The sequence below is a fragment of the Carassius auratus genome, unplaced genomic scaffold, assembly GCF_003368295.1.
Source record: "Carassius auratus strain Wakin unplaced genomic scaffold, ASM336829v1 scaf_tig00023751, whole genome shotgun sequence".
Lineage (NCBI taxonomy): Eukaryota > Metazoa > Chordata > Actinopteri > Cypriniformes > Cyprinidae > Carassius > Carassius auratus.
The window spans coordinates 411,814-426,765 of record NW_020525296.1 but is presented as its reverse complement, the minus strand read 5'-3'; the positions used below and the strand labels follow the sequence as shown (position 1 = coordinate 426,765).

General features: G+C 40.6%; 1 protein-coding gene across 1 annotated transcript in view; it reads left to right on the top strand.

Annotated features, from left to right (window-relative positions):
* LOC113078007 (uncharacterized) overlaps nucleotides 1–14,952 on the top strand; it is a 77,130-nt gene that overhangs the window by 28,869 nt on the left and 33,309 nt on the right. The window contains exon 4 of the mRNA XM_026250282.1: nucleotides 9,442–9,488. Within this exon, the coding sequence (XP_026106067.1) occupies nucleotides 9,442–9,488 (47 nt within the window). The remainder of the gene's footprint in view (nucleotides 1–9,441; nucleotides 9,489–14,952) is intronic.

Sequence of the window (14,952 nt, the reverse complement as noted above, 5' to 3'; positions counted from 1 at the left end):
ACACAGACAATGGCGGTTCTACATTGAATAACACCCTGGGCGAGAACCCCTTCAAATGCCCCACAACCTCCCACCCCTACACAATTCTGCACAAACAGTTATATTTGCACAAATCTTTCATCAGAACATTTTAAAAACACACTTAAAGAATCCAGTTATTTAACTATTGCAATTACAACAGGAAACACACTTTTTAATGTGCACAATCTCCACCTCCAACATTGCCAAAAGACAATGATCACAATTCTACACAAAATATGACAGTATAAGTGATCAGAACTGAAATAAATATACACTATGTACATAAAAGTGCCAAAAATATATACAATCAGGTATATATATAAAAAAGAGAGCAACAATAATATATAATATTAAGAATAATATAAAAATAAAATATTTTAAATTGCACAACTCCATCACACAAATGTGAAAACACACTAAAGAGAATCTTATTATTACACTATTGCACTAAGAACAGAAAACACAAACTAAAACTAAAACCTGACCTTTCTGGCCTTCCTTGACGCAAAATCATCAATAATGTCATCTTATTAAATCTGCTCCTCTATTGAGTAATTGATCCTGATGATGGCAAGCCCAGTGATGGTTGACCTCAGGTATGACTTGATCAGCTTTAGTTTTGAAAAGCTCCTCTCTGCTTGAGCCACAGTGACTGACAGAGTATGTGCAATCCTGAGAGCAGTCCAAAAGTTGGGGTAGATCTCTGATATACAGTATCATTATCATGTATAAAAGTGATAAGCTCAAGGAGGCTCATGGTTTTTGATGGCAGGTTAGGGAAGTTCTTAATTTCCTGTACAAGCTCTCTACTGTCCAAATCAGAGTGCCCCTTAAAGTGCGGTGTGGTGCCTAGTGCCTCGCATTGCTTTCAAAAACTTTTGGAAGCTCCTCATCTGCAAGACTTGGGAAATTTGTCAAAACCCAGAATTTCACAAAAGCCACAAAGCCACTTGCCCTGTAGCTCTGGGGATCTCACTCAGTCTCCTTCAAAAGACTCACAGCTAGGTCCACATGCATATTAGGAGAGTTCATGAGTGTGCTGGCATGCTGTATTGCAGATAGCACGTCATACCAAACAACCGTGCAGACACTGAAGCAGTACAACCCCACCTCCTCAAATGAATTATAGCAGGGTCTTTGGTGTGGACCCTCACCTCAATTAAAGCCTCATTCACAACAGCTCTCCATCTTTGGATAGAGGCTGAAAATAATGTGTACACTTTTTGCAGGAGACCAAAATAACTTATAACATCAGCAGATCCCTTAGCAGCATCACACACAACTATATTCAATCTATGCACCCCACATGGCACAAACAGAGCTCGGGGATTCTTTTCTAAGAGCCTGGCTTGAACTCCCTTATTTTTGCCTTTCATATTTGCCCCACTGTCATATGACTGTCCTCTGCAGTCTTCAAAAGGAATTCCCAACGCCTCAAGTCTCGTCAGGATCATGGATTCCAAGTGCTGGCCTGTGGACTCCTCTGCCTCCAAAAATCCCATAAAATGTTCCCTGATATGAGGCTTCTCCATCAGTGACACCACTATAATGACCACTGACTACTGTTCTGTGTGGCTTATATCTGTAGCAGTACATAATTACTCAAAAACACTTTACCTGCTTGATGTCATCCACTATAGCAGATATGATTTTGCTGATCAATCAGCTCATTCTGCACATGATGGCTTAAGTAGCTGTTGTGACTTGCTGTTCCTCTTTCGACACGGTTAAGGTGATCTTTTCATAATTGGATCAAACCTGGCCATATGTTTGAACTCTTTGAGAAAATTCCCATTTGATGGTGTGATCAGTGTTTCTGTGTGTCCCCTTAGAGCCAAATTTCGAACTGCCAGTGACTGCACGATAGAAGTGAGACATGTCGGCACTGCTCTCCATCTCACCCTTTCAGCCTCCAGAAGAGCCATCTCCAGCTTATCTCCAGTTTTCCCACTTTTTAACCTCACTTACATTTCCTTCTATGCTTTCATGGAATTGAGGTGCTCTGGAATGTTTTCATGTGATGTGAGGAAATCGCTCGCATGTTTCCAATTTGGCATTCCTGCACTTGTTAAATTAATGTTCCTCCTGGAAAACAATTTGCAACAGAAGCAAAATAGGCTGTTGTTCTTTATTGAATAAATCAGCCAACTTCTTGCCATCTTTTCACCACTTACTAATGTCTTCTTAAAGTATTGGTGGTGGTGCAACTTCTCCCATTACTCTCATTCCTACGGAAAACAAAGCCAGGTGGCACTTTACTTGGTCCTCTGTGAACCAGCTCAGTCTGAATCCTGTCAGTCAGATGTGAGGGCCTGTTAGCAGGGTCGGTTGACAGAGGCTTATCCTCAGCAGTGGGGGTCAGTGGGGGTTCAACTCCAGTCATTTCTATTAGACAGAATATTTTTTACTCAAAAATACATTACTACATTATTATTTGTAATGATCAAAAAGCATGTGCAAAGTAACAACTCTGTTGGATATCGGTCTCCAAACTAGATCCTGGAGGGCCAATGCCCTGAAAAGTTTAGCTCCAACTGGCCTTAACACACCTATCTGGAACATTCTAGTGTGTCTAGTAAGAGATTTTATTAGCTGGTACACATAAATAGAGCTAAATTTTGTCATACTGTACTAGGGCTTGTATAGACTAGTCGGAGCTGTCGGAAACAATTGACTACTCCAGCATGCATTAACTATAATGCATACAAAGTGTTTGCAAGTACAACATGAATTTTAGGATTACAATATTGCATGGAGCTGTTACTTTCTATGACCTTATCCATGTTGCATGTAAGAATAAAATGTTTAATGTAATTATAGGGTTGTGCCTGAAGCAGAATACCTTATTCGGAATTGCATGGATGATGACTTCAAAAACAAATAACGGACAAGGAATAATTCTGCCTGAGTACTTAGCTGAAGCTGGCAGTCTGGTGTTTGCTAGATAACAGTTGAGTCAGAGAATCAGTGCAATATTATACACAGACCTCTAAAGTCACAAGTGTGAAATGAATGAATGTAAACTTTATGAGTGAAAAAAGCGCAATTCAAACACTGCATTGCTGTTGCCTTCCGTGTATCTCTCAGAAATCAGAGCTTTGCAAGAGTAATTTCACCTATAATAATACATCATATATGTTATATTATTTGTAAATATTTAAAAGGCATTTATTTACGATATTCCATTATAACCTTAGGCTATCTCAAAAACCATAACAGTTCTCTTTCAAGAGTAGGCTAATAATCAGTTTAGGTACGGATACATTTTCTACTTGTCCTACATGTTTGCATCTTTACCTTTCGCTGGTTTGCGCGGCACACACACACATCTGTTTAGTGAAATTTACTAAGCATTATAGACTCGTTTAAAGAGTTCTGCGTTATGAAAATGTGCATATTGAATGGATTCAGTCGTGTTCAAATGATCACTTAATGTTTGTCATGACCTCTCTACTTGCATGATAAATATTATCTGATAAATTAACAATTATTTTAGTTTAACACAACATACTTGTTCATTGATAATTACGAGAAAAAAAAAAAAGATAAAAAGTCATAATTGTCTTATCAAGTAACTGTACGATTGTGTCCAAATGCGAAAAATGTTGTGATTGTTACAGATACAAATCCTGGCTGTTACATGAAAATGTTAATATGTATAAAATTAACATATGTAATTGTTGCATAAGGCTATACATTAATTAGCATTTATTGATAAAAAACCTATTAAATGTGTTTTCATTTGCAATAGCATGAACCACGAGTAGTCGAGTAACTCAAATATTTTTTAATAAAAAAATCAACTAGTAGAAATCATTAGTCTTGCAACCATTATACTGTACAACATTAATTAGTATTTCATTATTGTAAATGGTAAGTTTAAGGCTATCTAGGTGTAGAAGTAAATAAAACACAATCTAACAGGTAGAAAATAAAGTTAGAAACATCTAAACTTTTCAAAACAGCAAGTGAACCGCTGGTCATGCACATCCTTTCCTGTAACAAATCTAAAAGCTAAGCCAAGATGGAGAAACAGCTAATCATAGCTGTACAAGGATAGCCATTTTAAAATGAATTTACTAGCAGAGGTTCTGCAAGGGATTTTAAGTGCTGGAAATCCATTTATTTTTTGCTGAAACTGCTGCGTCTTCATGTAGAGCAGGTCATTGTAGCCTAACAGCAGCAGATGCCACTGGAGCACAAGCGTAGAGCAGGCTAAAGGGTACTTTTCAGTCGCAACATCATGCAAATGTGGTTTTGTTTTGAAGGGAACAATGACCTGCTCTCGAGCAAGTCCAGCAAAAAAAAACAAAAAAAAAACATATATATATATATATATATATATATATATATATATATATATATATATATATATATATATATATAATGTTTTTTTTTTTTGTTTTTTTTTGCTGGACTTGGTCGAGACCAATGAGAACATTTGGCGAATCCAGTGGCCAAGTCCAAGACAAGTTAGAGTGCAAACGCAACGAGTCCGAGACAATAGAAAAATGTCTCGAGACTCGACTTGAGTACTACAGTCCTATGTACTGTATCCGGGTGACTGCAGTGACCCTTTGCTCTGGACACAGACTGGATCTGGTGGCCCCGGAATAAGAGAGAAACAGACTAATATTAGCGTAGATGCCATTCTTCTAATGATGTAGCAAGTACAAAAAAAGCTGAACGCTTCTCAAGCTAAGAAACCAATCTGCTCTTGCGCAAAGTTAAAGCTCGAGCAGATCATCTATGGGATAAACAGGAATCCACCAAACTCTGCGCAATGAGTCAGTTAATATATTAATTCAGTTAATGTGTGTGTCTTGGCACAACTGTTCAATTAGCCAATTTCATTCATCATTATAAGTAGTAATAGGCTGAATTGCAAATAGGTAGCCTAATTCTAATACAGGCAATGACTATCCATCATTACATTTTTATATTTATGTAGCCAACACAATAATATTCTTTTACACTGTAATCCTTTTGTTTTTGATATTTGGCATGTTTGTGTGATGCGCATCCCTGTGTGTCATATGCAAAGTCTGTGGACCCGCCCAGAGGCGCATTTTCTACCAACGTGCTCTTTAAAGGTGCCATATGCAAAAATTGAGGTAAAAATATCCATAACATGACCTACATGCATCTAAAGAATGAGAAGAAATAAGGGCGATGATGTCATAAAAAAAAATGTCAAGTTATAGTGCTGCAGAGATATAAACCTTAATTAGCATTAGCATTACTAGCACTGGCCCGACAGGAGTCGTAATACCAGTTTCGGCCATGGGAGGCGGTATGCGGGCAACATAACCACCATCCAACCTGCAATACACGAATAACTCGCACGGCTTGTCGGCGTGCCTGAACCTGATGTCAATCGTGTGGAAAGTACAGCCCAGTACTTCATTTCAGTTCAGGGAAGAGAGAGAAAGGATGGCTCAAGCCCTTGGCAAGAGACCACCACCGCGCTCGGAATCACAAATCAAATCCGATAAGAAAAGGAGCCGAACCAGAGTAAACATCGGCACTGCTTTTAATCGCTGGAGGTTCGACTCCGAACTTGCAACACTTCTTTTGCATTGGTAAGTTAGATGCTATTAGTATTTTGCTAGAAGTTTGTTTTATATGTTTGTGTATTTGTTTTCGGGAAGTTATAACATAGAAATGTATCGAAGGCTGTTCGATAAACGTGCTAATGTTAGCGATGGCTAACCGTAGCTGCGTTTGATAATTAGCTAGCTATAACTTAACGTTACCCATTTTATTATATCAAAACTAACCTGCTCTGTCTAGTCTGTTGGTCTCCGTGTCCTCTTTGCTTCGTGGTTTTTCTGTGCGTGAAAAAATTGTTGTGTGGTGTGAAAGCGTGTGAAAAGAGTCAATTGCATGTGTCTCACGCTGAATGCTTGAGAGTTGGCACATTAGCTCCCAAGCACAGGTTGACTATTGCTGTTTAGCGTTTGTATTAATCTATGATGTGCCCCTGTTTGCGTACAGGGACATAAAAAATAAATTAAAAGTGATACGTGGACCAAGGTGTCTGAGAATGTTCATTTTAAGTAAAGGATCCTAATATTTCATCCACAACAATATTTAATGAGGTTATAACTCCTTGTGGTTAGTCTGCACAAGATCAACAAGCTTGTTTGCTTTGCGGCCGCTTTAAATACAAAATAAGCATTCGATCTACGTTAGAGCGTCTGAGCACTCACAAATCTTTCTGCAGCGTCGTGAGCAGAGCGGCAAGAGCGATTTTTGACGCTCTTGACACCGGCGGTGTGAACACACAGTTAGGCTTCGGCTATGGTTGTAGTGTTGTTGTGAAAGTAGGGGCGGAGCATAGAGACTATGCCGTTTCTCGTTTGTTACTCTAGAGTAGACCAATTCACTTATATAATATTGCGCCATTGACAGGTTTGAGTTGGTCTATGGTGCAGTTTATTTTCAGCTCCTTAAAATAGCAATGCGCCAGCAATGTGACAGAACACACCTCTTTCCTAGACCAGCACACCCATGGGCGCACAAATAGGTGTAAATACATTTGCTAATTAAACAATGTGGCGCTGGATGGGAAAATGCATACTGAATGCCGGACTGAAACTAACAAACACGCTTGCACTGCGCCTTGCATCGCATTGCACCGGGTGTATGAAAGGACCCTAGGACTCAGTAGTTTAAAAAATAAAATGATATTAAATTAAATGTATAGGGAAAACAATGGGATTTTCTAATTTTCATATGAATATAATCTTGGAGCAACATTTAATGAAAAAAAAAAGTGTAATAATTGGCAACATTTTAAAGGGTTAGTTCACCCAATAATCTAAATTATGTAATTAATAACTCACCCTCATATCGTTCCAAACCAGTGAGACCTCCATTTATCGTCAGAACACAGTTTAAGATATTTTAGATTTAGTCCGAGAGCTCTCAGTCCCTCCATTGAAGCTGTGTGTACGGTCTACTGTCCATGTCCAGAAAGGGAAGAAAAACATCATCAAAGTAGTCCATGTGACATCAGAGGGTCAGTTAGAATATTTTGAAGCATTGGAAAATACAATTTGGTCCAAAAATAGCAAAAATAAGACTTTATTCATCATTGTCTTCTCTTCTGTGTCTGTTGTGAGAGAGTTCAAAACAAAGCAGTTTGTGACATCCGGTTTGCGAACAAATCATTCGATGGAACCGGATCTTCTTGAACCAGTTCACCAAATTGAACGGAATCGTTTTAAACGGTTCGCGTCTCTAATACGCATTAATCCACAAATGACTTAAGTTGTTCACTTTTTTAATGTGGCTGACACTCCCTCTGAGTTAAAACAAACCAATATCCCAGAGTAATTCATGTACTCAAACAGTACACTGACTAAAGGCTGGTTCACACAGCAGGATAATTAGGCCGATTTTAGCCCCGATTCACCCCTTCCGACAATCTTAGGATGCTCCGATTATCGTAAAATAATCTGAGCAAATATTCCTGCCGTGTGTGGTGTGTTAAGACTAATCTCCTCTGCTCGGAAGAACGTCGGGACCGCTCCGATCTCAAATCAGGGATATCCAACATGTTGGATTTATTTGGCCCAATTTCTTCTCGTGTGTGGTGTCCCCCGAGTACAAACAATCACTCAGCCTGTGGACTGTGACGTGTAGCCAATCAGAAAGCGAGGTGACGAGGCGGTGAGGAAGTACCGGGAAACAAAATCAAAACAGCCGGCGTATATAATATGACAAATATAACAAATACAAATAAAGTCGATGGGCATAACTACATCCACAACTGCAGACCACCAGAGTACATGGAAACGAATATATGAACGTTTATTTCAACGGTTATTAATGTGTGTAGTACGTAACAACATTTCTATGAGATAAAACAACAACTTTCCTCCATATCATGATGTAGCAAGTATAGTCCATGCTCGCGTTGTCTCCACCTCTTTGACCATCGCCTTTTCTTGTTTTTCTTATGTTTTTTTCCGTTAAAAACAAAGCACAAACTATGGCCACTGCATCCTCTTCATCCACCATGATTGTTTACTCTGAAGTCACGTTTGATCTCGAGGGATTTTGCGAGATTTCCCGTCTGACCTGGGAATGCTCGGGAGTCAAATCGGTTAGTGTGTGATGTGTTGATATTGCCGTGTGGCTGCACACCACACGGAACGACCAGAACTGTTAGACCCGTGATTTTTTATCGCCGTGAGTGGGGTCTCTCAGGTTTGGAAAATTGGCCGACAATTTTAAAATCGTCCCGTGTGAACCAGCATTAAACTGCTGTGAAGAGAGAACTGAAGATGAACACCGAGCCGGGCCAGATAATGAATGAAACATATACTAGTTTCACAATTGTAAAAAGGGGCATAATATGTGTCTCCTTTAATATTTCTATTAATATTTATTATAACTGCCTCCACTGTCTGTAGTTACACCATTGGTCAGGGCATTTTCAGCTATGAGTGAAATGCGAGGCGGCAGTCTGAAGTTCGCACTTCCCCTGCGAACAGCAGCACATCCCCGGCTCAGATTTCAGTGACACGTGAGAATAAACACTTTTCAGTAAAAAGTGATTACAGAGAATGGTTAAATACACTTAAATTAAAATTATACTTTTGAATGTTACATTCTTAGGTCTAAAATGCTTGTTAAACGAGTTTAATGGTATGTTATATTGTAAACTATGCTGTATTCACCCAAATAAATTAAGTTTTGTTTAATCATGCTCTTGCTTAATAATAAATGTTCATATACTGATGATTGCTCTTGTCTCTAGTAATTCTGTTTTATTTATTTATTTATTCATTTCTAGTCCATTTTAAGCCAGCATTATAATATTTTTTTAAAAAATAGTTGACTTATATAAAATATATATATTATATAAAATGATAAAACCATTTAACCCAACCAGCTGGGTCAAAATAACCCAGCATGTGTTCTGCCTAATTTAAACTGCAATTCTACAATTAAAATTCAGGAGTTCTCATTTTAATTCAAAATAATTAATGTGTATGCAGACGTGCATGTGTCTGTGTGGTTTTTTTTTTTAGTTGGCAAAAAATCAGATGTGGCATGTTAAGAAGATTTTCCTCCCCCTCCATCTCACGGTTATGTGCTTGGTGACTCACTGCTTGTGTACGTGTTGCTTAAAAGTGAGATATAATGAGAGAAAATGTGTGTGTGTGTGAGTTTCAGAGAGCTGAAGATGCTCTTGTATGTATGTGAGAGTAGAGAGAGTGAGAGAGATTAGTCATATTTATATGGATTTAAGCACCCAGGCCCAACATCAGAAAATAAAACAACCTATGTTGTGAGGTAAATTTTCCAATTGACACTACACAGAGTTTCTTACAAGAACCTCTCTCCCTCCCTCCCCCCCCCCCCCCCCCTCTTTTCTCTTTTCACCTTGCCCTTACTTTTTTATAGACATTTCTCGGCCATCCTCTGGAAACAGACCATCACTGTCATCCACAGTAAGAGACCAGAAACTCCTTGCTTTATATCATTATGATCATTATCAAATTAATGTTTTTGGGTCAGTAATAATTTGAACTCTGTATTAACAAAATATGTAACATATGTTTGTGGGTTGAATATTACTAACTGAGCAGAATGCAACAAAAAAGTGCTGATACTTAATCTAATAACACTAGGAAATAGTTTTTTTTTTTTTTTTTTTTTTTTTAAATCATGCTTCTCCTCTGTGTTTGCATGTTCCAAACTGTAATACAGAAGTAGCTTAAAACTAGAGTGCAATACATTTTCAGAATTGGGTTTTTGGGTGAAAGCAAAAACAACATCATAATACAGGCAAAGATTGACAGTAGGAACACTGTAATGTATACAGGAAGACAAAACACATACAGAAAACAATATCTGACAAACACTACTGAAACACAGGGGTATATATACACATGCTTACCAGTAATGATGAGGGACAGGTGTAGGTGATAAGTTGGCATGGTAAATAATAAGGGTTTCTATGGTAACAAACAAGGCAGCAAGGCAAATGGGGAAACAATAGGAACAGAAACACATTACATAACATGAGTCTTAAAAAACAAATACTCAAGCAATAATCAAAAATATATATCAATAAATAATTAACTCAACCCATTCAATCATAAACACTGATTCATTCTGGATTGAACTACTACCACTGTGGGATATTCTGAAATGTGCAAAGGATGATTTTGCTGTTGTCAGGAATGGATGACAGGAAGCAAAATGCAAGTAACAATTTATTGACAGAAAAAATATATAAGGCTTCAGCTGACGGCAGGTGGCGTGGAGACCTCAATGGATAAAACAGGAGGGGTGAGATGATAAGTAGAGTGCACTAGTGAAAGATGATGAAAGATCCAGATGATGATGTAATCCACAGCAAAACACGGAACCGGAACAAACCCACGAGACTGAAACGCTGAACAGAATGGGAGACAGACATGCAGCACGGAGGACCTCAAACACCGATCTGACAAGCAAGAGATGAAAGACAGGGCATTAAGTAGGCTGTGGAAATGACATGCAGCTGCCGCTGATCAGCGGTAAAGGCCACATCAAACAATCAGCATAACAACATCAACATGAGACGAGCAGGAAACAATGCATTCATGTACCGTGACGGGTCCGGGGCAGGCAGATTAATAAGAGAACGAAACACAGGTTTTATCTTTGATAAATGAAAGGCAGCATGAATTTTCCTGTACGCTGGAGGAAGATTAAGGCGGACTGCCACCGGACTAATGATCCTCGCGACAGTGAATGGGCCAATGAATTTGGGAGCAAGCTTATTGGAAATGTTCTTGGTAGAAAGCCACACTTATTGACCAATGACGTATATTGGAGTCTTAGACCGGTGGTGTTCGGCTTTAGCCTTGGTGTGCGCCCCCACTCGGAGTAGAGTCTCCTGGAAGCTGATTCCAACTGCGGGCATCATAGTAACTAAAGGAGGACTCCCCTTTTTTGTGTGAACCCTTGGTATTTCTAACTGACTTGATCCTAGTGATCTGAGTGCTCTGTTAGGTTTATATTCTGTGAACATATCTGCAATATATTTCGGTCCTAGGTCACTTAGACACTTATATATGAGTAAAAGTGCTTTAAAATAAATCCTAAATGTAACTGGAAGCCAGTGTAAGGACCTGAGGACTGGTGTGATATGCTCAAATTTTCTGGTTCTAGTCAGAATCCTGGCAGCAGTGTTTTAGATGAGCTGCAGCTATCTAATGGTCTTTTTGGGAAGGCCGGTGAGGAGCCCATTACAATAATCCACCCTGCTGGTGATAAAGGCATGAACAAGTTTCTCCAAGTCTTGGCTGGAAACAAAACATCTAATTCTTGCAATGTTTTTTTAAATGATAGTGTACTGATTTAGTTACTGCTTTGACATGACTACTGAAACTAAGGTCTGTCTCCAGAATCACACCAAGATTCCTGACTTGATTTTTAGTTGTTTGGCCCCTAGAGCCAAGGTATGCATTCACCTTGAAAACTTCATCTTTGTTTCCAAATGCAATGACTTCAGTTTTTTCCTTATTCCTGGCACATCCAAATATTAATTTCATCAATGCATTGGCAGAGGGAGTCAATGGGGCTGTAGTCATTTGGAGATAAGGCTAGGTAAATCTGGGTATCATCAGCATAGCTGTGATAGGCAATTTGATTCTTTCTCATTATTTGACTTAGTGGAAACATATACAGGCTAAACAAGAGCTTAAACTACACTCGAACGGAGATAGGCCCATCGATGACTCTTGGAGGAAGGATTCTTGGAGACCAAACATCACAACACCCTTTCCAAATCTTGGTTGGCTCTCTCGGTTTGACCATTACTTTGAGGATGAAACCCTGAAAACAGACTGACAGTCACTCCCAGCAATCTACAAAATTCTTGCCAAAATTTGGACACAAACTGGGGTCCCCTGTCAGAAACCACATCTGTCGGGAGGCCATGTAAGTGAAAGACGTGATCTACGATGGTCAATGCTATCTCCTTGGCTGAGGGTATAAGGGAATATAGTTTGGCCGCCTTCGAGAACCGGTCCACCACAGTCAAAACTACCATGTTGCCCTGGGAGGGCGGTAAATTTTTTTGGACAATATGGGACCAGGGTCTCAAAGGGACCAGCAGCGGTGGAAGTAACCCATCAGCACAAATAACTGATTTGGTGGGCAACCGTGCGGAGGTGTTACACCTTCTAAGAACATCTTGACCTTCAATTCGTCCTCCCATGAGAGTGTGGAGACCAATAATGTCTCGGGAGTAGACGGGCGTGCAGAATGGTAAAAAATGTCTGATAAAGAATCAGGTTTGATGTTTTGGAACCTGGATGGTACGAGAGAGTAAAATCAAAACAACCAAAAAAAGTGCCCACAGAGCCTGCCTGGAGTTCAATCTTTTGGCAGTTCTAATGTATTCGTGATTCTTGTGATCAGTCCATACTATAAAAGGTACCCCTGAGCCTTCCAACCAGTGGTGGCATTCCTCCAATGCTAACTTGACTGCCAACAACTCTCTGTTACCAATGTGATAATTACGCTCGGCAGGGGATAACCGATGGGACAAAAACGTACAAGGGTGAATCTTGTCGTCTGTGGGAGAATGTTGGGATGGCTCTGCACCTACCCCCACCTCAGACGCATCGACCTCCACCAACTGACTTGATGGATCAGGGGTAATTAAGATTGGGGCTGAAACAAAACAACCTTTCAGTTTGGGAAACACAGCTTCTGCTGTGTCTGACCACCTGAACGTAGTTCTGGGGGAGGTCAAGGTGGTCACAGGTGCGGCTAGTTGGTTGAAGTTGCGAATAAAACACAGATAGAAGTTGGTGAACCCTAGAAACCTCTGTAGGGCCTTACAAGAATCTGTACTTGGCCAATCTACCACAGCCTTAACTTTCTCCGGATCCATACGCATTCCCTCAGTCAAAACTATGTACCCCAGAAAAGGAACAGACTGTGCATGAAAAATGCATTTCTCCACCTTGACAAAAAGCCCGTTCTTTAGCAACCTCTGAAGCACTCGTCGGGCATGCTGCACGTGTTCCTAAAGAGAAGAGGAAAAAATCTATATGTCATCCAGGTAGACAAATATGAACTGATTAAACATATCTTGCAGCACGTCGTTGACGAATGCCTGTAAGACCGCTGGGGAGTTGGATAAATCAAAAGGCATGACCAAATATTCAAAGTGCCCCTTCGGGGTGTTAAAAGCGGTCTTCCATTAATCCCTCTCCCTAAGGCGGACCAAATGATAAGCATTACGTAAATCCAATTTCGTGAAGATCGATGCTCCCTGCAACCTCTCGAAGGCTGAAGACATCAACAGCAAAGGATAAGTATTCTTTATGCTGTAAAGAATGATGCTGTTCAGTCTCCGGTAATCAATAAAAGGTCACAGAGATCTGTCCTTCTTCACCACAAAAACGAACCATACTTAAACGATAGTAAGTATGAGGCTACTATTGGGGGAGGGGTCGGGGTCTGTCTTGGCCTGGAGCAATAATTGTCATGAGTCTAGTCTCGTGTCTGCCTGTACATCTGTTTCTGTGTCTGTGTTTCAGGAGGAAGCAGTGGATTTGTCTAACGTGCCCACGGAGTACCTCGACCTGCAGGAAGTGTTCAGTAAGTCTAATGCTGCTTCTCTTCTTCGACATCATCCCTATGACTGTGCCATAAATTAACTGTCAGGTAAGTCTCCGCCTAAAGGCAAATTATATTCCATTTCTGTTCCGGAAAAGGAGGCTATGGAGAAATATATTTTTGATTCTCTAGCTATGGGGATCATCCGCCCTTCCTCGTCTCCAGCGATTTCTCCATAGCCTCCTTTTCCGGAACAGAAATGGAATATAATTTGCCTTTAGGCGGAGACTTACCTGACAGTTAATTTATGGCACAGTCATAGGGATGATGTCGAAGAAGAGAAGCAGCATGAGACTTACTGAACACTTCCTGCAGGTCGAGGTACTCCGTGGGCACGTTAGACAAATCCACTGCTTCCTCCTGAAACACAGACACAGAAACAGATGTACAGGCAGACACGAGACTAGACTCATGACAATTATTGCTCCAGGCCAAGACAGACCCCGACCCCTCCCCCAATAGTAGCCTCATACTTACTATCGGGCTTGGGCTTTTACCGGACAGTTGTAAGCGTAATGGCCTGCTCCCCTGCAGTAGAGGCATAGGCCCTGCGATCTCCGCCTTTCCTTCTCCTCCGGGGAAAACCAAGCTCACCCCATCTGCATGGGCTCGTGATCGTAGACGGGACTGACCGTGTCCCCGCCGCTAACTCATGGACCAGCAACTCCTCTAGGAGTATGACTGGGCAGGGTCCATCTCTCTACTCGGGACAGTCATGCATCTACTCTCAGAACCAACTCAATAAGTCCATTGAGAGATGTCAAAAGATCCAGAGTGTAGAACTCTCTCTGGAAGTGGTCAGCCAACCCATGCAGGAACATGTCCCACTGCGCCTCTGTGTTCCATTGACACTCCATTGCCACTAATGTTCTGAACTCAATGGAAAAGTCAGAAGTCGGTATCTCTCCCTGTCGCAGGTCCGCAAGCATTCTTGCCGCCTCTCTCCCACCGACTGCATGAAAACCTGTCTCATTTTAGCGGTGAACGTCTGGAAAGAGGCACAGCATGGGTCTAGGTTCTCCAACACCGCAGTCCCCCATAGTGCTGCTCTCCCAGTCAACAGCATTAACACAGATGTGACCTTGGCTTGTTCGATGTTGAAGGTCCTGTGTTGGAAAGAAAAATGCATAGAGCATCATGTTAGAAAAAGATCTGCAGTAATTAGGTTCACCAGAATATGCTGATGACAATCAGTCAATCAGCTGATGGTGGGTTGCACAGGGACCTTGATGGACAGCACAGGACGGGTGAGATGGTAAGTACAGAGCGCTGGTGAAAGATGATGTAATC